General features: G+C 41.1%; 1 protein-coding gene across 3 annotated transcripts in view; it reads left to right on the top strand.

Annotated features, from left to right (window-relative positions):
* Window positions 1-18,217, top strand: part of vps13a (vacuolar protein sorting 13 homolog A) — a 106,094-nt gene extending 87,877 nt beyond the window's left edge. For all 3 annotated transcript variants that reach the window (XM_072434102.1, XM_072434100.1, XM_072434101.1), the window contains 17 exons: window positions 290-436; window positions 686-767; window positions 844-913; window positions 2,706-2,820; window positions 2,898-3,011; window positions 3,366-3,511; window positions 3,593-3,674; window positions 4,159-4,272; window positions 5,163-5,238; window positions 5,555-5,718; window positions 6,052-6,097; window positions 6,183-6,306; window positions 7,353-7,467; window positions 15,405-15,490; window positions 16,060-16,183; window positions 16,564-16,638; window positions 17,291-18,217. In XM_072434102.1, coding sequence (XP_072290203.1) covers window positions 290-436; window positions 686-767; window positions 844-913; window positions 2,706-2,820; window positions 2,898-3,011; window positions 3,366-3,511; window positions 3,593-3,674; window positions 4,159-4,272; window positions 5,163-5,238; window positions 5,555-5,718; window positions 6,052-6,097; window positions 6,183-6,306; window positions 7,353-7,467; window positions 15,405-15,490; window positions 16,060-16,183; window positions 16,564-16,638; window positions 17,291-17,341 — 1,731 coding nt within the window. In that variant the 3' untranslated portion in view covers window positions 17,342-18,217. The remainder of the gene's footprint in view (window positions 1-289; window positions 437-685; window positions 768-843; window positions 914-2,705; window positions 2,821-2,897; window positions 3,012-3,365; window positions 3,512-3,592; window positions 3,675-4,158; window positions 4,273-5,162; window positions 5,239-5,554; window positions 5,719-6,051; window positions 6,098-6,182; window positions 6,307-7,352; window positions 7,468-15,404; window positions 15,491-16,059; window positions 16,184-16,563; window positions 16,639-17,290) is intronic.
* Window positions 18,218-22,246: the final 4,029 nt, after the last annotated feature.

Here is a 22,246-nt window from a genome sequence, read left to right as displayed (position 1 = left end):
CTCATTTTATACTATTGCTCACTTTCCTAGCACATTCATAGCATCCTAATTATTCACCTCAATGAGTTTATAAGTGCTTTTCACAACTTTCAGAGGGAGCGACCACAACCAGCATGCTACACCATTCTCATGTTCACCCAAAGAGCTGCTTATAAAATATATATGTACTGGGGCAAAACAGATTTTATTTTATTACATTGGGTACAGCCCCTTTAACATGCTTTCAGGTGTATGTATTGTAAAAGAGAATTTATTTTTAACTGTATCTTGTATTTGATGTCGTCCCCAGGTCTGCTTCACTCCCAACGGCGCAGACATGAAGATGCTGCAGCCCACTGACGCCCCCTTGAGGAGACACTTCCTACCTGGAGTGAAGATCGAATACAGCGTGTCACCGCGGCAGAGTTCGTACCGTATCCAAATCCATCGCATCCAGGTGAGCCGACTCCTGGATCTCAGAGGACACATATTAAGCATTCTTTGTGTCGTTATTGGCCTTTAAACATATTCATTGCTTTATGTCAGTCAGGGCATTTCCCACATGAGGAATTGAGTTGACGCACCACCTGCTGGCGGTAGAAAGAAAATTGCATTAGAGAAATAAACAAGCCTAGCCCTTCCGCGACATGTTAATGCAGGCAAAATGTATCGAGTAACTGATGATTTGTATGTTTTTTGTTCCCAGATCCAGAACCAGTTGCCAGGAGCCATCTTCCCCTATGTGTTCTACCCTGTCAAACTGCCCAAGTCCATCGTCATGGAGGCAGGTCTGTACAAACGCCTCTGCTGTTCCACAAACATATGAATATGAGCTGGTTTTGAAATGTGTATGATTTTGTTCAGAACCAAAGCCTTTGACTGACATCAGCATTGTGACCAGAGCGGCGGGACACTCTGATATCTCCAGAATCAAGTATGTGAAATAAAATCATATTACTTTGGGTCTTGCCACCATTTTGGTATAACAACAAACACACAAACCTGACCTAAACGCCATGTGTGATGCAAACAATGTACAGACACTACTTTTACACTTACGACCAGAGCTGAAGGGTAAATCAGACAAATTTCAAATCAAATCAATTTATTTTTGTAAGGCCCAAAATCACAACAACAGTCGCCTCTGAGGGCCGAATCGACAATGTCTGTGGTGGCGATGGAGTCAGACAATGTCTGTGGTGGCGAGGGACGATGTCCCAGGGTCCTCTGTCCTTAGACTCTCCTTCTCGGCCAGGAAAAACTACAAAAAAAAACTCTTTGGGAAAAAAGCGTAGAAACCTGGAGGAGTTCCAGTGAAGGAGAGATCCGACTCTCACAGACGGACAGACGGACACGAGGAGACTGGAGCTGGACCCACTCTTCAGGCAGATGAGGGACCGACTGAGGCGAACTGGACCCACTCTTCAGATGAGGGACCGACTGAGGCGAACTGGACCCACTCTTCAGATGAGGGACCGACTGAGGCGAACTGGACCCACTCTTCAGGCAGATGAGGGACCGTCTGAGTCGAGCTGGACCCACTCTTCAGGCAGATGAGGGACCGTCTGAGTCGAGCTGGACCCACTCTTCAGGCAGATGAGGGACCGACTGAGGCGAGCTGGACCCATTCTTCAGGCAGATGAGGGACCGTCGGAGGCGAGCTGGAGCCACTCTTCAGGCAGACGAGGGACCGTCCACACAGGGCAGGGACCACTTCACCAGGAGAGGGCATCTGGGTCCTCAGGTCCTCAGGAGTGAGAGAAAGAAAAAGAGGGCGGTGAACAGTTTGCAAGTGGAATTAAAAAATAAATATTGTTTGATAAGAAGAAGAGGATAGTGCTCAAGCTGTCATACTTCCCCCAGCATAGTTACTCCTAGGGCAGCGTAGCTAAAGCTGTGGGTTTATGTTTCTGTTCCTAACTAGTCTGACCATAAGCGATTTCGAAGAGGAACGTTTTAAGCGTTAACAAGCGAACGTTTAAATTTATGGGTTTAAAAAGCCCTCCAATTGACACATGTCCAACATCGTCACCTCTGTCGCCACTTTGACTGTCCATTGTCAAGGAGCCTGATTATTACTGATAGAGCTGGTCTGGGATCACTTGACGCTGCGTAACCAATGAAAAGTCAGGAAAAGTGGACCCAGTGTTTGCTTATTACAATAAATAAAGTATTCATTACAAAACCCCTTTTAGATTTCTCTCTGGTTGCAGAAACAAGTCACTAGAGACTAAATTGGTTGATTAAATAGTTTTTGGATTATATTGTGTCGGGGAAACATGTCAGTAGTTGTGAGTGTGTCCCCAGGTTTAAAGGCAAATTCTACCATAGTATTATATATTCTGCCCTCCAGTTCAGTGTTAAACAAAGTGAACAAATCCCATTGGAGCTTATTCCCATTGGCGCCACCACAGACATTGTCTGACTCCATCGCCACCACAGACATTGTCTGACTCCATCGCCACCATAGACATTGTCTGACTCCATCGCCACCACAGACATTGTCTGACTCCATCGCCACCACAGACATTGTCTGACTCCATCGCCACCACAGACATTGTCTGACTCCATCGCCACCACAGACATTGTCTGACTCCATCGCCACCACAGACATTGTTGATTCATTTCTCACTGTGGCCCTCAGAGGCAGCTGTTGTTGTGAATTTGGTCCTTACAAAAATAAATTGATTTGATGATTATTCTTTCGGCGCATTTCTCTTCCGCAGGTATTTTGTGGTCTTGATTCAGGAGATGGATCTGAAACTGGACCTTGGTTTCCTCTACGCTATCTTAGACCTGTTCACTCCAGAGAACGCCGACATCGTGACCAGCGAGCAGGAGGTATACTATCCTCTAGTTTCTGTCTGCGGATTCGTTCTCACTTGGTGAGTGTGTGATAATGCATGCATTTCCTGCAGGTGGAGCTGTTCATGAAGGACATCGAGTACATAAAGGACGAGCTGAACCAAGGCTCTGCTGCTGATAACTCTCCCATCAGTCTGTTTGAGTTCTTCCACATTTCTCCCATCAAGGTCTGTGCTTTGGACCCACAAATGTTTTGTTTAAGAAATGTGATACACTCAAATTTAAGTGTATTCTAATCGACTATCACCATTTTATTCATCGTTAATTGTTATCTGGATCATATTCTAAAACACTTGCCAAAAGATGTTTTATAGCACAGAAGGCAACAATAATAAATCAAAATGGCACAAAAGTTTAAACAATTAATAGTAATTATCAATACAACTACTACTTATGTGTCTTCTGTCAACTTATTTCAATATTTGGCTGGTTAAAAGTTCACAATAACAATAACAATAACCTCATGTCCATCCGCGCTCCAAACCCTCGGCTGATGTTTAAAACTCTGTGTGGTTTTGCAGATGCACCTGAGCTTCTCTCTGAGCACTGGAGGAGAGGACGGTCTGAAGGAGAAGCGGGACAAAGAGCTGATCCCTGTGCAGAGCCTGAACCTGCTGCTGAAGAGCATCGGGGCCACGCTCACAGACGTGCAGGACGTGGTCTTCAAGTACGGCCTGCACTTCTATTCTTCTCTTACAGTACTTAAACTAATGATCTAAAATGGAACAATGATACGTCTTTGTTTCAGACTGGCCTTTTTTGAGCTGAAGTTTATGTTCTGCACCACACAGCAGCTGCAGTGGGAGGTCGTGAGGCACTATTCCAAACAGGTGATACATTTAACTCTAAATCAATACTTGATGACTTTTTATTTTGCATTAATCTAATACAGGGGCATCCAGACCTAAATAACATTTATTTAATGACTACAACACTACATTTATTTACTATTAATGATTAATAATGTTATATAATAATAATATTCACTGGTTTCTCTGAATATTTAGCTGAAATCGTGGGCAACATCTCAAGGAACATATCGATTTGGATAATATTTTGAATGTTGTTTTGAAGAAATGCAAAATCTGACATTGTTTTTATTGTTTATAGTGAAAAATGCTACAAAAATATAAAAAATAAACTAGGTAAACTTTAAGGGTGACATTTCACATTTGACTGATAGTTTAACCTCACCTAAATCATTTAAAGACATTTTAACCCATTTATGTTGGGCTGGCATATTATTGTCTGACTTAAATCCACCCTCTACCATCACTGTGCAGTAACCATATTGATTTTGTGTCTCATTTCCAGGCCATAAAGCAGATGTACGTGCTGGTGCTGGGCCTGGACGTTCTGGGCAATCCTTTTGGTCTGATCCGAGGTCTGTCTGAGGGAGTGGAGGCCTTCTTCTATGAGCCGTGGCAGGTATAACGCCACATCTACAACATCAATCCACTCATATATCAGGGTATTATTCCGGAATTATGACCTTGTAACTGAGAAGTTGAAAAGTCACAATAACAGCACTGAGAGTTTTGAAATGTGCCGATAAACTCATCGCACTGAATAATTTGAGACTTTACAAAGACATATTTTCTGGAACCGTGTCCTGTCTTCCCAATTCCCGTCTTTAGAGCGAGTCTGGCCTCCGGCGTAGGTAAATGCATTTGGTAACCACACCGGTCCCCTTCACCCAGCAAGACCAATGACAAATTGAACTTAGGCTGTCATAACAATATTGTTCTTGTGTTCTTTATAATTCATTGCTGTTTGACAATGCTATTAATACAGCCCGCTGCCCTGGCCCCCACCATGAGCGGCTGAGTCAGTGTGGTATTAAACTTATCTCTATTGCATTTAACCAATTACAGGCCAAAACATACTTTGCCGTATGATGTCACTTCTTCTACTCCACCGAGATTTACTTCCATATTGTGGATCATTCAAGATTGCGTACTGCACTTTTGCACTGTTAATACGAGTCCACTATTCAAAGTGAATTATCAAACTTGTCATTTGTTAAACGATCTGATGTACTGTGAAGCCGAGTATCCACTGAACAATTTGTCTGTCTGCAATGAAAGACGAATGACCGTGGGGAAAATCATGAGTTGTGGCTGAAATCGTGAGACGAGGAAACTTGAAACTGTTGTAAGACGAGCTGCAGTTTATATCAAACCTGTCAGATATTTTAGAATCTTGGTCACCGCGTGAGTTCTCCTCTTCATGACCCCGAGGCTTGTAGTTTGTCATCCATACAGTTGATACAATTGTGCTGTTAACTCCAAGTGTAACTGTTGCGTGGGGTTTCTCAGGGTGCGATCCAGGGGCCGGAGGAGTTTGTGGAAGGCATGGCTCTGGGGGTCAAGGCCCTTGTGGGAGGAGCTGTTGGTGAGTGCATCCATCTGAACTAAATCAACCCTAGTACAGTAAATGTAACAATCAGAGCACAGCAAGAAAATTATTTAATACATGTATTAATTATTATTGACTTGAAAAAACAAAACATAGTATATGCAATATATTTTATGTATTTAATTTATGTATACATGTATAAAAAAAAATATTTGGTTTCCAGTTAAAACCAATGTTTGTTTTTGTAAAACACATGGTGAATTCATATTTGGATCAGCGCTTCCTAAAAGAGAACAGGTGCTAAAATAAAGGATAATAATAATAATGCTGTGTTTCTTGCGTGTTCCTCAAGGGGGCATTGCTGGAGCCGCCTCCAGGATCACAGGGGCCATGGCCAAAGGAGTGGCTGCCATCACCATGGATGAGGAGTATCAGCAGAAGAGACGAGAGACTATGAACAAGCAGCCGAGCAGCCTGAGGGAGGGCCTGGCCAGAGGCGGCAAGGGGCTTGTGTCTGTGAGTAACTCTGTGCTCTTGCTGCACCTATGGTTCTCTTTTCCTCTGCTGTAAAGTGCACTTGGCAAAAGAACTTGGATCAAAATCTGTGGCCCGACTTCCATACCTGATCTCACTGCTGTTCTCAGCTTAAACATTTAGGGGTCACTGTCCGTTACTGTCCCATAAGGGCAACAGATTTGGACAAGAAAGACCCAACACTACTGTTTTAAAAAAAAAATTCTTAAAAAGAGGTGAAAATCCTCTGCTGCCGTTCTGGATTGTAAAGCTGTGATTATGCAGAGCCTGCTTTACAGTTGAGTTGAGTTAAGAGTGACTGTGCTCTGCTTCTAGGGCTTCGTGAGCGGGATCACTGGAATTGTCACCAAACCCATCGAAGGCTAGTTCACTGTACACATTTTACTGCTCCTGTGTTGAATGTATAATAGTTCTGATTCCTGATCTTTTGTGCTTTATCTTGGCAGGCGCTCAGAAGGAGGGAGCAGCGGGCTTCTTTAAGGGCGTGGGAAAAGGGCTGGTGGGAGCTGTGGCCCGTCCCACCGGAGGCATCATCGACATGGCCAGCAGCACCTTCCAGGGAATAAAGAGGTCTGACATCACCCCAACCATCGCCCAAACTGCTATCGCCCAAACTACTATCGCCCAAAGTATCGACTATCGCCCAACTACTTATCCAAATTCTCACCCTACTATGATCCAAACATGACCCAACTATGACTAAACTTTGACCCAACTATCATCCAGCTACTCTTGCAAAGAGGGCGAGCAACTCAAAGCTTACGCAGAAATAAGGTGTTCTTCGCACGCGTCTGCGATCTAACGCACACCTTAAACAAATCGAGAAATGTGAAATAAAAGCCGGTGGTGGAGCACACAGAACAGGATGTGCTTCAGCGCTCCATCAGCACCAGAGGCAGCTGCACGGGGAATCTCCTCAGGACAAACTGCAGACCGACTCTACACTTAGGACTAGGGCCCTGGAAGTATAAACTCCGGGTGGGAAAAGTGGGCGTGACAGTGTACAAACAACACCTCCCTCCACGTTTGAGTCGTCTGAAGTTCGTCGGGACGTACATCTTTGTAAAGGGCTTTCAATGTGCCCTGCCCTTATGAAATAAAGGCTTTTTACACCGTTTTTCTATCCACTTGAGTACCGGACATTTGTCTTTTTTCAAATGAACTGTAACGTTTCTGATGAGCACCTTTTGGTTATGAGAAGACCAGTAGCTCCCTGTCTCTGCTCTTTATTTACATTTTATGCTATAAAATCCTTTTTTTTTTTTAGCTTGACCTCGTCAAATATTTTATTCATAGCTTCATTCACGCTTGTTTTATTAATCCTGTTTAAGAGTTTGTCTTCCCTGCTCCTTCTCCAAGTCTTTTTTTGTAACTTTGTCAAAGGTAGAGATCTGGAGGTCTCCTGTGCAGTTTTTAAGTCCATACATCCTCATTAGACAGGTTTTGAGAATTTCATAATTGCCAGCAGATGGGGTGCAAAGACCAAATTCAGACAAGAGCACAGACTGATGCAGCCTAATATGTATTTTCCATAATCGGCATTATTTTAAGTTCTACAACATGAGATGACACAGTAACCTGTGAATTAAAAATGTGTGTCTTCCTGTTTTGTTCAGAGCTGCAGAAACGTCCCAGGACATCAAGTCTCTGCGTCCTCCGCGCTTCATCCATGAGGATGGAGTCATACGCCCGTATAAGGAGAGGGAAGGGCAGGGCAGTCAGATGCTCCAGGTAACCGCACACATCTGATTTATTCCATGACTAGAAACATACAGTGACACTATTTAACACATTTTACACAATATCCCACACATTGTTGGCTGTCCAGCCTGCTTGCCTAAGACATTTTTCAAAGTTTTTGGGAGATGGTAAAGGAAACTGCCTTAATCCAGTTTAGGTTTGTTTGGCTGTAAAGATCTTTCTGAAAAAGGACTTGGGCTATGAGGCTGGCAATATAAAGTAAAGTCATTTAAATACTACACTTTCAGGGCTAGCAGAGGACATTTCCACTTCTATATCCTTGTATCGCTCATACAAGCATTATTTGTGCTGTTTCGCAGTCCTTTGTACCATTATCCGCCCTGTTCCAAACATTTCTTCTCACATAAGCCCCTATGTTTGTATTGACACTGGGTGGACCGTTTCTCTTATTGGTTATTGGCACGTGGGGGTTTTAGACCACTGTATATATGAAATATAACATTATAACGACTTCTGCTTGACCATTAAATCCTTTTCTCACTGATTGATTTTGTGGTTTTACCGCTGGCCTCCGGAGCAGTTTGGATGGAACTGGATCGAATGGGTGCAACTCTGTGCTTTTGAGATCCAGGTTGGACCACATATGTGCTGGTTGTAGAGGTGTAGAGCTAATTGTATTCAAGTTTGGTGTTGTAGTTGTGGTCGTTTTTAGATTTTGTAGATTATGGATCTGAAATATTATTTCTAGAAAAAGCAAGAGCATACAGTGCTGCTCAGAAGATAAGTTGGCTGACTATAGCTGTTTTTTCACAAGAACCTTTTTAGTTACGTTTTTATAGGGCATATACTTATTTTTTTACTCATTAGTGCCCTTTAATACTGGCTGTTGAAAAAAGACCCAGAAACGGCAAAAGGGACTAAATATTCCTATTAGTATGAACCAATAATTCATACTAATATGGTTTTGTCTTGGCCTAAAAGTGTAATTCATCACATGTGTGAGTGTTAAAACACAGACATGATAGTCAAAAGCTATAGCTCAGTTGGTAGAGCGTAAAGTGCATTAACATAGAATAACTTGGAGTTTGTTTGTGTTATTGTTCTAACTAATGCCACTACTTAAAGGTGTATCTTCTTCTGAGCAGTACTGTGAGCTGACACAGGTTTGTGAAGGAGAGACGTGACGAGCTTCTTTGTGTTTGGGTCCACAGAGGAGACTGGCCTACAGGTGGCTCTGTAGCGAAGCAGAGCAGGAGGAGGAGGAGAGCAGCTAGTTCAACTCACCCACTCACTTTCATATCGCTGTATTTTGTGCCGGGGGCAGGGAAATATAGGGACTGTGGGGGAACCTAAAACAAACTGATAATAATAGTACTTCTATAATGAGCCAGAATATAGGAAACTACATAATTTTTGTTCAATACTTAAAAATAATAATAATAATAATGAATACATAATATATACACATACATACTGATGATGCTCTGTTAGAGTTCATCTTTTCCTCAGGCCGCCCCTCATTTTTTAAGAATAATTTTGCATTGAACTTTATTTTATTATGTTCCGCTGTTATGTCCATATACTGTATTTAATACCAGTGTTTGTCATTTGGTGGGCCACAACTAAAATCTTGTTTCGGACCTCCAAAGCTCAAACACAACGTTGAGCCTAGAACATTTTGTATATTTATTCATAGAGAAGAAATCATACTGACATTTCTGCAAATTAAAAATTGTTGATTATTTTTTGCTGGAAGGATTTATATTCGATCAGATGTCAGTTAATCATTTTGAATAGAATGATCTTTTCACCCTGGAGCGACGGAAACAGAAAAAGGAGCATTTAGCAAACTTATTACATGGGTTATTTGGCGCTGAGACCCGGGCAGGTGACATTGCGATTATGGGCGTGTCATAATAGAATTAAATCAGATGTCTTGCCCCAGGGCCTGGCGACTGGTGGTGGTAGATATGAGGAGAAGGATAGAGAGGACGATGTGAGGGATGCAGAGGAGGAGATGGGGAGGTGGTGGGTCGCAGCACAGACTGAAAGCGGTCAGGTCAACTGCATGAGGGTTTGAATGGGGCAGAGTGTGCACTGATTGGGAGCAGAGGAGGTGCGCCATGAAACAGGCTGGTGAGCAGGTGAGCCCTGGTAGAGCAGTGGGCATAGATGGGATGGAGTTAGGGCTTCCAGGCTGAATTTACGCTTAGCTCCATTACTCATATTCAAAGACTTCTACATACATATAATAGTGCTAAGAGCAAAGGATTATTGTCCATGTAGTTTTCTGTATAAATATAGGAGCTTGTGATTTATGTCGTGTTCACCAACAATCTCACTGAGAGTTTTTAGATGATATTAGGATTATTGTTACATCCCTGAAGTGGCTAAAGCAGCAGCACATATGCCAGGATCCTCAACAGTATGGGATTTATTTGTGGCTGACAGTTAGGGTAACGCTCGGAGGAGGGGCTTGAAACTTTCCTTTGGCTCACGCCAACAACAAACAAATTTGTGAAGAATGAAAAAAGCATTTACAGGTAAGATTACGCTCTGGAACTTCCTGTCTCCTCTTCTCTCTTTCCCTCCCTCTCCCTCTGGGCTGCTCTGGTGGCACGCCCAAAGCGTCCGATGCTCAAACGCCCCCGACATGTTGCGTCCGACGCTCAAAACGCAGGATTCACGCCGCAAAAACGCGCATCCACATAGACTTTGAATGTAAACTGGACACTTTGGCACCGCGGATTGAATGGGCCAGGCATCGCATTGCCCACTATTTGAGAAGGACTGCCTAGCCAGTCACGGGCACAAAACTTGGCGAGATCATCATCAATCCATTTCTTGACTGATCGTCTTGAGTGTCCTTGCAGCCGCTGGTTTTTGATCTGCCATCGCTTTTTTCTTTTTTTTTACGCTGCATTCCGCCGCTGTACAACAATAATCGTTGATTGTAGTGTAGCGCGCCCAGTTTGTGCATATGAATCGCTTTGCGTTTGTTCACCGCGCTGTTTTGCCAATTAAAAATATATTACGGCAAAAAAATTGTTTCGGTCAGTATGTACGGAGACCTTATTTTTGAGTCGGTCAGAACAGATTTTTCCGTCGGTCATTGTCCGTGTCCGACCCGTAATTTCGAGGCTTGGGAATATCGTTTCATCAACTGCAAACCATTCTATTCTCCACATGAGTTTGCCTCATTCATTCTGGCCGCTGTTTACATTCCACAGCGTGAACATGCAGGAGACACAGCGCGCTGGCAAACCAGATTTTGAGTGTGGAGCCCGGGGGGCCGACTCTATAGCTTTTATATAGTGCCCATGCTCGTACACAGGTTTGAAAAAACACCCCTAATCACTGACCTCCTTACCCCTGAAAAAGTACCCCTTTTCACTGACCAAGCCCAAAAAAGTACCCCTTTTCACTGACCACGCCAAAAAGTACCCCTTTTCACTGACCACAACCAAAAAGTACCCCTTTTCATTGACAAAGCCTGAAAATATACCCTTTTTTACTTTAAAAGTTTGAAAAGTGCACTGAAACATATTACCATAGTACTTTTATACAAATTTACAATTCAATGACATGAAAATTCTCAGAAATAACTTTATTTCAAACATATATACAAGTACACAATGATATTTATAGCAATGAGTTCAGATGAGGTTCAGATCAAGATAGCTCACTGTATGTTCAAGCACATGAACATAACTCACATATGCAAGGCAGACATTTTATGTACAGATAGTTATTTAGCACATATAACAGTTTTTTAATGTACACAAGTTTCATAGCACAAAACTCAGCACTCTATTTATAAGCAAAATGTATTTACATTATCAGCCTCGGCCCACCGGAGAGGAGGCAGCAGCAGCAGGTGAGCGTGGTGCGTAGGCGCCGAGTGTGCACGAACGCTTTACAGCGGGGAAAAGTTTCCGGGCAGTGGGGAAACAGTTCAGGGAAGTGAAGGTTCGTGATTCAACTTAGTGGGCGCTCCGCAAATACGAAGAGCGCACACCGCTCTGTGCGCGCACCGCTCTCTGTGCGCGCTCCGTGCACGCAGGGCCGGCCCAGCCTATAAGCGAACTAAGCAGCCGCGTAGGGCCCCGAGGCGTTAATAGGGCCCCCAATCTGGCAACCCGTTTTATGAGAAGTGCAAGCGCATCGTGCGCCACTAGTGTAGTAGCGCTGCTGGCGCGGCAGCGCACACAGCGGTAACATATAACACACAAACCGCATTTATTTGTAATGACAATCTGGCAACCAAGACACCAAACCTGCGCTGATTGGTCAACTTCATTGTGCGCGAGGAGATCGAGAGCAAAACATAAACACAACACAACGTGGTCCTCATGTCCAGAAGAATATATCTCCTGGTGCCGAAAAACGAAAGAAGAAACTTCTTGACGATGTAAAGAAAATGCAAACTCAACAACACTCTCCAGGTATTGAACTTCTAATGCTGCTGTTTGAAACAACACGATTCTGTCACGTTAGTTCGCTCAGGCTGGAGGCGACGAGAGCTCTGCTCCGCGCACAATAATATGTCTGAATGAAAGATAATGAGCTTAACATTCACACCAGCCCGGTAGTGTTAGCTGCAGGTGAGGCCTGTGAGGGGCGTCTATGGCCCGGGTCACTAAGAGGCGGAGATCCGGTCCGGACGAGCGCTGTCTCGTCCAGAACCTCTGACGTGAAACTTTGGAGTGAACAGTGTGCGGCCCCTGTCCCGGGCCCCTGTCCCGGGCCCCTGTGCAGCCTCAGTCAGAGATGAGCGGGTTTGAGTTTGCTCTTTCTCACATCACCATGTGTGAGATCAATCGTGACTCGTGATGTCTGTTTTACTTTGACTTCATCCATCAGCCAATCACATCGCAGCATTGTTTCATGCAGGAGTCCAGTGTGTGATGTTCTGATCAGAACAAACATTTATATTGTAATTCACTTTTAATAGAGCAATAAAACATTTCAATTTATTTAAAAGCATCATTAGACTATTTGTTATAAATTATAATAAATTGATAGTGAAAAATAACCAGACATATTATGATTGCGTCTGTTATAGAATAATACTATATATTTTTATACAAAAGTGGCAAAGTTGCAGAAACGCAGTCTCTTCACTATAGCTAGGTTTGGACCTTCACTTCTCGTTCTCTTCATTCTCTGGGAATAACATGTTTGCACTGTTTTATCAGTGTTAATTGTTAATCAAGCAATGCTTATGCTATTTTTTTTAATTTAATATAACTTGTTTTGTCACTTTGGCAAGAAGGAACAGTTGGGAGCTGTAAAAGATAAATTAGTAAGGATAACTATTACTTTTACATTTTCAGTTAAAATGAATCAATTTGACCATAATTATTTTTCATAGCCAATATTGTATTGAGTAATTAAGTACACTAATGTATTAATAACTGGCTTTAGTCATTTTCTCCTGGCACAGTTTCATCACATCATCATTTTATAGCATTACAACCTCAACATTTTACTCTTTCTTTAGCCGGCTGGACCACATTAAAATGCACCAGAATACACGAAAAAGGTCTGAAAATCTCTGGGGGAGGGCCCCCAGACCCCCCCCCCCCTGTTCATTAATTTAAACTAATGTGCTAATGTGGCTGTAGACCCTTAACGCCCACAAATACGCCCAAAAACATATCTGGGACGTGTGTTATTTGTACAGGGAGTAGAGGTGATGTCAGCGGAATACCAAGTTGCATTGTGGGATTTAAGTTATCAATATTTGACCTTGTGAGGTGTTGAGAATAAACTAACTGGCAAACAGATGCCCTGGAGTTTTGGTGCACTTTGTTAGCGTTGAAGAAAGTTCCCATATGTGAATTGTTTATTGACAATGGCAATAAAACTGATTCTGATGACGTGGTGAGGGGCCCCCAAAAATGTTTTCGCTTAGGGCCCCCTGAAGGCTTGGGCCGGCCCTGCGTGCACGGGAACGTACGCCGGGGAGATGAGATGACGGGGCGGTTAGAGCGCACCGTCACATCAACAAATAAAAAAATCACAAAGATTGCTTGAAAAAGTACCCCTATTTGTAGAAAAGGGTAAAAAAAGGACCTCTAATCGCGGATCCGCGGAAACGGCCGGAAACCCCCCCCCCTTTCCGCGATTTTTTTTTTGTACGAGCATGGACACACCTTTCCACAGAGTCATCCCCCCGGGGTGTGGAGCGAACCTTCCCAGATCCCAGACTCCTAGTGTATTATCTTAAGCAATTTTAACAAAGGTTATCCCAGCCATGAACTACCAAAGTACAGACAGTTTATTAAAGTTGCGACCAGAGAGCAGAACACGCTGGATCACAGTTACACAACAGTCAGCCCGAGCTGCTGTGGGCTCTTCAGACCACGTCCTGGTTCACCTGATCCCCACGTACAGACAGAGGCTGAAGCTCTCCAAACCTGTGGTGAGGACTTCGAAGAGCTGCGTGCTTGTTTGGGCGTTACAGACTGGGAATTTTCAGAGCTGCCACAGATAGTTTGGATGAGTACACGGACACTGTGACGTCATACAGTCTATTCTGTGAGGACAGCATTATACCAACTCACACCATATGTCACTTTCAATAACGTCAAGCCCTGGTTCACACCAAAACTGAGGCAGTTGAGGCAGCAGAAGGACTGGTGATAGAGAGCGCCACAAAGATGCAAAGTATGGATTTAGCAGGGAGGTGTCAAGAGCTAGATCACAGAACAATACAGGTCTGAAGCAGCAGTTCTCAAACAGCAACAACCCCGCCTCTGTGTGGAGTGGGCTCCAACTTCTCACCAATTACAAGCCCAGAGCCCCCCCCCTTCCACAGACAACAGAAAATGTCCTCCTTCTATTGCAGATTTGACACCCCCTCCCCCACTGTGGCCACCTCTACCAGTCCAACCCCAATCTTTAATGCATTTTAATATATGTTGTTTTATCATTGTTAATTGTTTTATGTCGCACCGAATCACCAAAACAAGTTCCTATGTTTGTGAATTTTGTTCATTGCCAATGGCAATAAACCTTTAGATTCTGATTCTGAACTAAAATGTCTACGAACCACGTTGTACTACATTGTCTTCAAACTGATCAAGTAAATACTTTTTAATATTGGAATGCTATTTTCTAATAAGGTTAACTTTATTAATGCCTTGTGCATTTGACCCATCCGTCAACGCCACTGGGGCAAAGTGTGAGGAGCATGAGCTGCTGGAGGACCAGATCAGATCTTGAGCTCGGCTTGGAGGAAATCTTCCCAAACACAGAGAAACAACCCTGTGCTGTGAGGCCTGAGGACTAACCACTGAGCCACTGAGCTACTATTCCACTGTGCATTTAAAGTGCAAACAACATGGTTAAATAATAGAACAATGTTTGACGGAATAAAACTAAAGCTAAATATTGTGAAGTACGTATTATATATATATATATATATATATATATATATATATATATATATATATATATATATATATATATATATATATATATATATATATATATATTTAAGTGAAGTCACTATAACCTAAGGTGTAATTTTATTTAATTATTATTGATTTCCTTTTTTGTAATCATCTAATCAGTGTAATCCCTTATTTGTCCTTGAGTTAAAATTGTGGACAAATACAAATCATGATTTTTGTGCCGACAAATAGACTAGAACCAATTGTCAGTAAATGTACATAATGAGTTAAATTGTATCACATTAAAACAAAAAACACCAAAAGTTTAATTGTAAAAGAAAATGTAATTTTTTGCAAACTATAATTTACTGTTTTAAATCCATCATCTGATTCAAAACACCAAAAATAACACACCTCAACTTTAAGACACATTTTTTGACTTTGTGTGATTGTTGTGTTCACAACATGTTGTTCTACACAACATGCATGTTCCAAAGTAACTCAGAGCTCTGAGAAAAGCCACCTCAGAGCTCTGATGCTGATCATTATTCCATTATTGTCTTTCAGAAAATTGAGAATGGGCGTTTTGCCAAGTACAGATATTTTGCCCACGCCAAAGTGAACGAGTCGGACTTCCTCATGATCACAAAGAGGTGAGTTCTGCTTTTACTGTCCAGAAATGTCTAATTTTTGTGTCAAAAGTGCTTTTTTCTCTTCATTCAAGGTTTTCTGCTTTTCCAGAGAAAATGTTATAGAAAGTTACAAGCCATTTCAGGAAAGTGATAGGAATAAAAGCTAGGGCTTATTTACATGATTGATAATCATTAACTGTAACTATAAGACTCTAAAAAACCTTTTATAACAAAGACAGTGGCATTATTAAATCAAAATGTCAAAAAATAAATACCAGTAAATGATTTTAGATTTTCATTAATAATACACTTTATTAGTAAATATTTTCAGCCCTCATATTTCAACCTTTATTCAATTAAAATGCATTTAAAAATCTGTAAAAGATAAATAATAATTTTACTTTATTTGCTCAAACCTTTAGTGAACATATGAACATTATTCTATTCTTTATTCTATTATTATTCTGCTCCTGATGAATAAATTCTATATTTACCAGGAGCAGTTGTACACTTCCTAAGGACCAGCGCCCCCTGTACTAAACAGCCCTCCTTCCTCCCGTTTGACACTTGATTCCGTCGTTGTTTTCCAGGGGCATCTTTTTCGTGACCAAAGGCACGTTCGGGCAGCTGACGTGCGAGTGGCAGTATCTGTTTGAGGAGTTCACCAAAGAGCCCCTGATCGTCGAGGGGCGGAGACTGCGCATCGAGGCCAAGGTTCTAGAACCCTTTAGAACGCTTCACAACTGCCGCTAAACTCTTATTAAAGCAGTATTTCAATCTACTTTTAGACGCCACCTTTTCAGTTATAATAAAACTAATAATGTTCACGCCTAAATGTATTAATCAAACTGTCAAAATAAAAACTTAAGACAAAATCAAGGCTAATTTAGACTGAAAATTATCCTTTTTCCACGTTCCCATTTAAAACAGATTATTGCAGCAGCCGATATTGCACTATTGATACTTTTGCCATATATTGTGCAACACTAGTGACTTTTAGCATTATATAAGTATTGAAGTACTGAAGTATTATTATTAGTGGTAGATTTCCTGTAACTTTGTGTGATTTTCCTGTTTCTGTTCCTTTCCTTCAGGAGAGGGTCAAGTCAGTGTTTCACGCCAAGGAGTTTGGAAAGATCATCAACTTCAAGACTCCAGAGGTCGCCACGGTCAGTCTGAAAGAGGGGGAAAAGTACGGCGTTCTCACTTGGTAGCAAGAAGGTCCCGGCTTCAATTCGTCTGTGGAGTTTGAACGTTCTCCCTGTGTGTGGCTGGATTCCCTCTCCGTGCTTGAACTCAAACCCGCACAATAGTCTCAGACGGACCATGATTAGATGAGATGATGTTGAGCTGACCTTTGGCATGTCCCCCTAGACACGAGGAGAAACATGCAAACTCCACACCTAGCCTAGGCTGCCTTAAAGCTGCACTCTGTCACTTTTTCTCTTTCCCCTTGGAGATGTTATTGTTTTTACGTCTATGTAGTCGGTTTGAAATTCGGGTGTAAATGAGCCCTCTGTGTATCGTCTGCTTCAAATTTTAAAGTGTTTTATTGTGAACCAGGAAGTTATGCTGGTGCGCTGTTAGCATGCTAGCTGCTGTTAGCCGCCATCTCCCAAACGTACACAGTCTGTTGCATTTGACCCGCTCTCGGCCCATGTGAGTGAGGTTTGGTGCAGCAGAGCGTGATTTAGTTGTTAGCGGTGTTAGCTAATAGCACCCTCATTGGCTTAAACGCTAACAACCACGTTTTCCTGAGCATTACTTTTGATGTAAACCTGCCTGCGTCTTGTCCAAAATAACCCCACTTGTCTTTTTCAGTGGGTTCTTGCCAAACTGGAGGACGCCAGAGAAAGTTTACCCAAATACTGACCCCCTAGTGGCCGACTTCAGACTGTTCAGTGCCTTTGTCTCCTGCAGCGCCACCCGGAGGGCCGTCGAGCGAACAAGCGTGCATGCCTAACCAAGTGCTTTACGAAAAGAGAAGATTTGTGTCTGTATGTCCCATGTTTTAAGTTTGTCCTAGTTTACACACTGCTGAATGCTGCTAAGAACATTTACGTCCGTTATATGTAGACAATTTGACTTCAATGGCAACAGAATCACAAATAACCAAAAGATATTTTAAAAGTTTGTGAACAAAAACATTCTTAACTCCTAGATGATGGCGAAATAATGTGATTTCACTGGAGAAACTGGGATTAACCTCAGAATGTTACAAAATATGACAAATCCAGGCAGTTTTCTTCATTCAATGACATTATTATGAACACTATAAGGAGGATTATACTTTTTTGTGACGCTCCAATACTATTTTGACGCTAGAAAATACTAGATTTTTCCATCTTTTTCAATAGAGAAAAAAATGTCTGCTCTGTAAATTCGAAATTGTCAGTTACTTCATTTCTCCTCCATGTTTTTGCTTACAAACTTTTAAAGACTCCTTGAATTGCAATGCCAACTAGCCATAACAACTGCGTTTAATTTCTACCATGTGTCATTTTACATAGAATAAAGTCAAGACAACGTGTTTAGTTTTACATTTGCCAAGATTTTGAACGGGCCCTGAATCAGATGCATGTTTTTATACTTATATACCAGTCTGTGTCCTTAATTGAGTTATAATTTGTAAATATATCTATGCGCAAGTAGTCTGTATAAAGGGATTGCAGGTTGTAATTTTGTGATTTTCATGTTTTTATACCACACTTATGCAATGCCAACTCCTGCACAACGCAACCATGTATTTAAGAAGAGTATAAATAATGACAGATGTGTATTTAAAAACGTTATTTTTCTTCCGGCGCAGAGCTGGGAGATATTGACAAAAATGAATATCTGAATATTTGTTTAATGCTTCAAAGTGCTTTTTGCCACTGACACAATTAACACTTAAACAATTTAATCCCAGTAAAACCTTTTTTAATTCTACTTTATTGTTAAATAGAACTTACTTGTTTTACTCTCAACAGCTCAAATTGAATCAGACTTTTATAATAGAGCAAAAAAGTATCAAAAAAATAAAATGCAAAGAAAATGTACACGATAAATAATGAGCCCCCAAAATAGTGTTCCGTCTTATTTGTTGAGCTATGCATTGATATAATACCCAATATAATTATCACCCCATAAAATGCACAAATATCTCCTTATTTTAAAGTTGTTTAAAGAAGTTTCTTATGTTTTAACAGATATTTTTGGACAGTTTTCTTCTTTTAGATCAGTGGATCTCAGACTTTTCACATCCAGTTCCACCTAAGAAAATGTTTGAAGTTCCACCAGATTTAAACCGTGTCTGACGCTGGACTCTAAAACTCACAATTCAGCAAATATTTAAACTGAGGAGGATTTAGCACACATTCAAAGCAACAATATGATCGCCCACCTCTGCGCTGTCATTCATTCTCTTTTTCCTGGGTTTTTCTGACAATTTTAGAAAACAAATAAATGATAACATTTAAAAAACAAAACATTGTGGCGTATAGTTTTTTTTTTTTTTACACAAACGTATACTTGTTGACAACATGTATAAATTATTACTAGAATTTCATTGAGGGCAATATTTGCAACTACACCAAGTCGCAGTAGAATCTAAAAACAGGCACAAATGTGAGTGATACAGTAAACATCTGAAGGGGTGAGTAAATGAGGTCAAATATCCAGTTCTTTCTGAGGATCTGGGGAGGGGGGGCCTTCATTAGGATTGGACTTCCTTTTTCTGATCAGGTTTTGGGTTTGATGCCTGTTGCCAGCAGGAACCCTTGTGTTTTGTTTTTTAGCCTCTCGGCTGTTCAGTCTTCCTATGTTTCCTGTATAGGTTTGTTGTTTTCGACCAGAGAGATTAAAAACATTCAAGAATTATCAATGGTACGATCAATACAATCAGCCCAATGGCATCAGAAGTGTTACAAGTAGCATCCTTCAATGTGAATGGAACAGAGTTTTGAATGTAAGGACTAAGAGGGCAGATATGTACTGGTTAAGGGAAATATTATCTTTTGAAAGTGTATGCTCCACCAGGGAGCGCTATCACTTTCTATGCTTCTTATGTGTGGCGGCGATTGGAATTCTCAAATTCAGTCTACATTAGACATGTTGAGCTCAAGAGGCACTGGAGGAACGATAAATAAGTTCCGTATCTTATTTAAGAAAATAGGATTGATTGACACATGGAGGGAAATGAACCCTAGAACAGGCTAGTATAGCCATTTTTCTAACGAGCATACAATCTATTCCAGAATAGATTACTTGTTCTTAATAAAGACAGATCTAGGCTCACTTAAGCAGCTATAGGCACAATAGACCGAGGTGATCATGCTCCTATCTACATTTCTGTAGATTTGGAGGAAAGCCAAAAGAACACAATGTGGAGGTTTAACTCCAGCCTGCTTTATGACCCTATGTTGAAAGAAAAAATGTCCAACAACATTGAGACTTATTTGGAGGAAAAATATACTGGTGAAATGTCTCCGCCTCCTTTGGGATACTTCCAACGCAGTCTTGAGAAGACAAATTATAGCCATAGCCTCTGAAAAAAAGAAACAAAAGGCGAAAAAGCTAAATGATGAAATTTAGATTGTTGGAGGAAAACCATGGCAAAAAGGGATGTCCTAAAATGCTACAGGAAAGAAGCAGGAGAATGAGAGAGAGTCAAGGCAAGAAGCAGGAGAAGGAGATAGGAAGTTCTGGTAAAGCTCAACCTTCTATCATTAGCGTAGTTGTGGCCAGTATATATTTATTTTCAAAATACTCAGCTGTATTAAATGGTCTAGTTATACAGCAGATTTTCTCTCTCCTTTTTATATTGCACATTTGTATATGATAAACAATATTGGGCTATTAATGAAAGCCTACATTGTGTTTCCATAGCCTAATTATAGTTAAAACAAAAACCTGTTTAATACTGACAATAAAAAATTCTAAATTATACAATAATTTAGATCTATAGGTAGATCTTCCGGCTTTGTTGAATATAAAAGTAGCTCGTGTGGGCCCCCCTGCTCTACTGTGCAGAGGGGGGCGCACTTAGGAAGCATGTTTGGAACGCCTGGGCCCTTCAGCAGAGCTTCTGAGCCTGACAATGGCAGGTGAGTTATTTGACAGGCAGTCCATTCTTCGTCTTGTGTTCAGTTTACCTTGAACTTTCAACATACTAAGTAAAAAAAATAGGCAATTATGGGGCGGAGTCTGCTTATATAATTGGAAGAATGGACATTTTCATTTCTCAGGGAAAGGCGGTTCCTCTAGGGACAATAAAGCCTGTAGAGAGCGTAATACATAATTTAAACTCTTTTTATATTTTTATTCATACCTAAGTAGTTAGGTTAGCATATATATTCGTCCTGAGAATCCTAAAATATATATTTTTTGAACATAAAGTGTTAAAAGATTTTTAGACATTTTTAGAAAGGCAACATTTTCCTTTGTGACTACAAACTTTTGGGTGAAGACTAATTTCATCAATGGGAACTATCTGACCGCTCCTCTTGTCCTGCTTCACAAAGCTCCTGACCATGCGCTGAAGCCAGTGGACATTCAGGTGAGAAGCCAACTCTTTTTTTTCCCCAAAACAGAACCCATAAGATACAACTGAATCTTTTTCTACTATCTAGTGGTATGTTTTTGTACAACCACATCCACAGTAGTTCAAACCACATTCTATGTGCTATAGTTGCCAATAAAATAACTTAACTTTTGAGTTGCGTGATTATTGATGCAATTGTGTTTCTAGAATAATATGAATATAAAAAATATATATTTTATAAAAGAGAGGATTTTTTACATGTAAGGTTTTATTTAAAACTTGGCCTACATTTTCCTTCTGTGAAGGGACGCAGTTTATTTTATTTAATGTATTTGTATTTATTAATTCTCTTGAAAGGTCTGGCCAACTTTTGACACACGTGCCTCCAACTCAGAAGCTCAAGTCTTCAAGGCCAGAGCGCCGACCGCTGCACCAACTCTAGAGAATGTGGCTGTCACAAATGTATTATCTCGCTTTTCACAAACAATCAACATGGGTCTGACGTGCAAAACTCCTTTTGTTAAACTTTGTGGAGCAGGTTTAGACTTTATAGAGTCTTAGGTCTGAGACAGACTCTATCCTGTGGTTTGTTTAAAGCCCTGTCAGTGAACTCAGGCTCCAGACAGAACCCCCCTAGTGAAACGCCCATGAAACAACCCTTTGAGTCGCATGACAAGCTTCATGAACCATCGAGGTCACATGATCAACGCTTTGAATCCATGGATCTATTTGAATCATGTTTGAATAATGCAGTCAGGCGTGGAAGAAGGCCAGCTGGAATAAAGTCTAAGGAATAAAGTCTGGCGGTAATGTAACACTTGGATACCAATCGCCATAAAACTACAACATCAACAACAACGACAACATCTTCATCATAATCAACAACAACAACAACAACAGCTTCTTCTTCTTCTTTGGTGTTTTATGGCGGTTGGTACCAAGTGTCACATTACCGCCACCGACTCTATTCTTTAGACCAGTGGTCCCCAAACTTTTTGACTCGAGGGCCACATTGGGTTCTAAAATTTGACCGAGGGGCCGGGCCAGGAAAATATGGTGTGTTTGTGTGAACTAATGAATTACTATAAATTACACGCAAGATTTGACCTGTAACTTGTAACAAAGCAACAAATGCAAGGCTCAATGTACAAATTGTTTTTCAAATGCATTAAATAATGATTATTTTAATTACATTTCAGTTGAATAAACACAGCAGGAAAATTGACCTTCAATTTCAGTGGGAACAGTGTTGT

Source organism: Eucyclogobius newberryi, unplaced genomic scaffold (assembly GCF_026437365.1).
Source record: "Eucyclogobius newberryi isolate DKJ021-1_F unplaced genomic scaffold, fEucNew1.0.hap1 SCAF_6, whole genome shotgun sequence".
NCBI classification, from domain to species: domain Eukaryota; kingdom Metazoa; phylum Chordata; class Actinopteri; order Gobiiformes; family Gobiidae; genus Eucyclogobius; species Eucyclogobius newberryi.
Note: the sequence above shows the minus strand (reverse complement) of the source record. Positions and strands in the feature narration are given on the sequence as shown.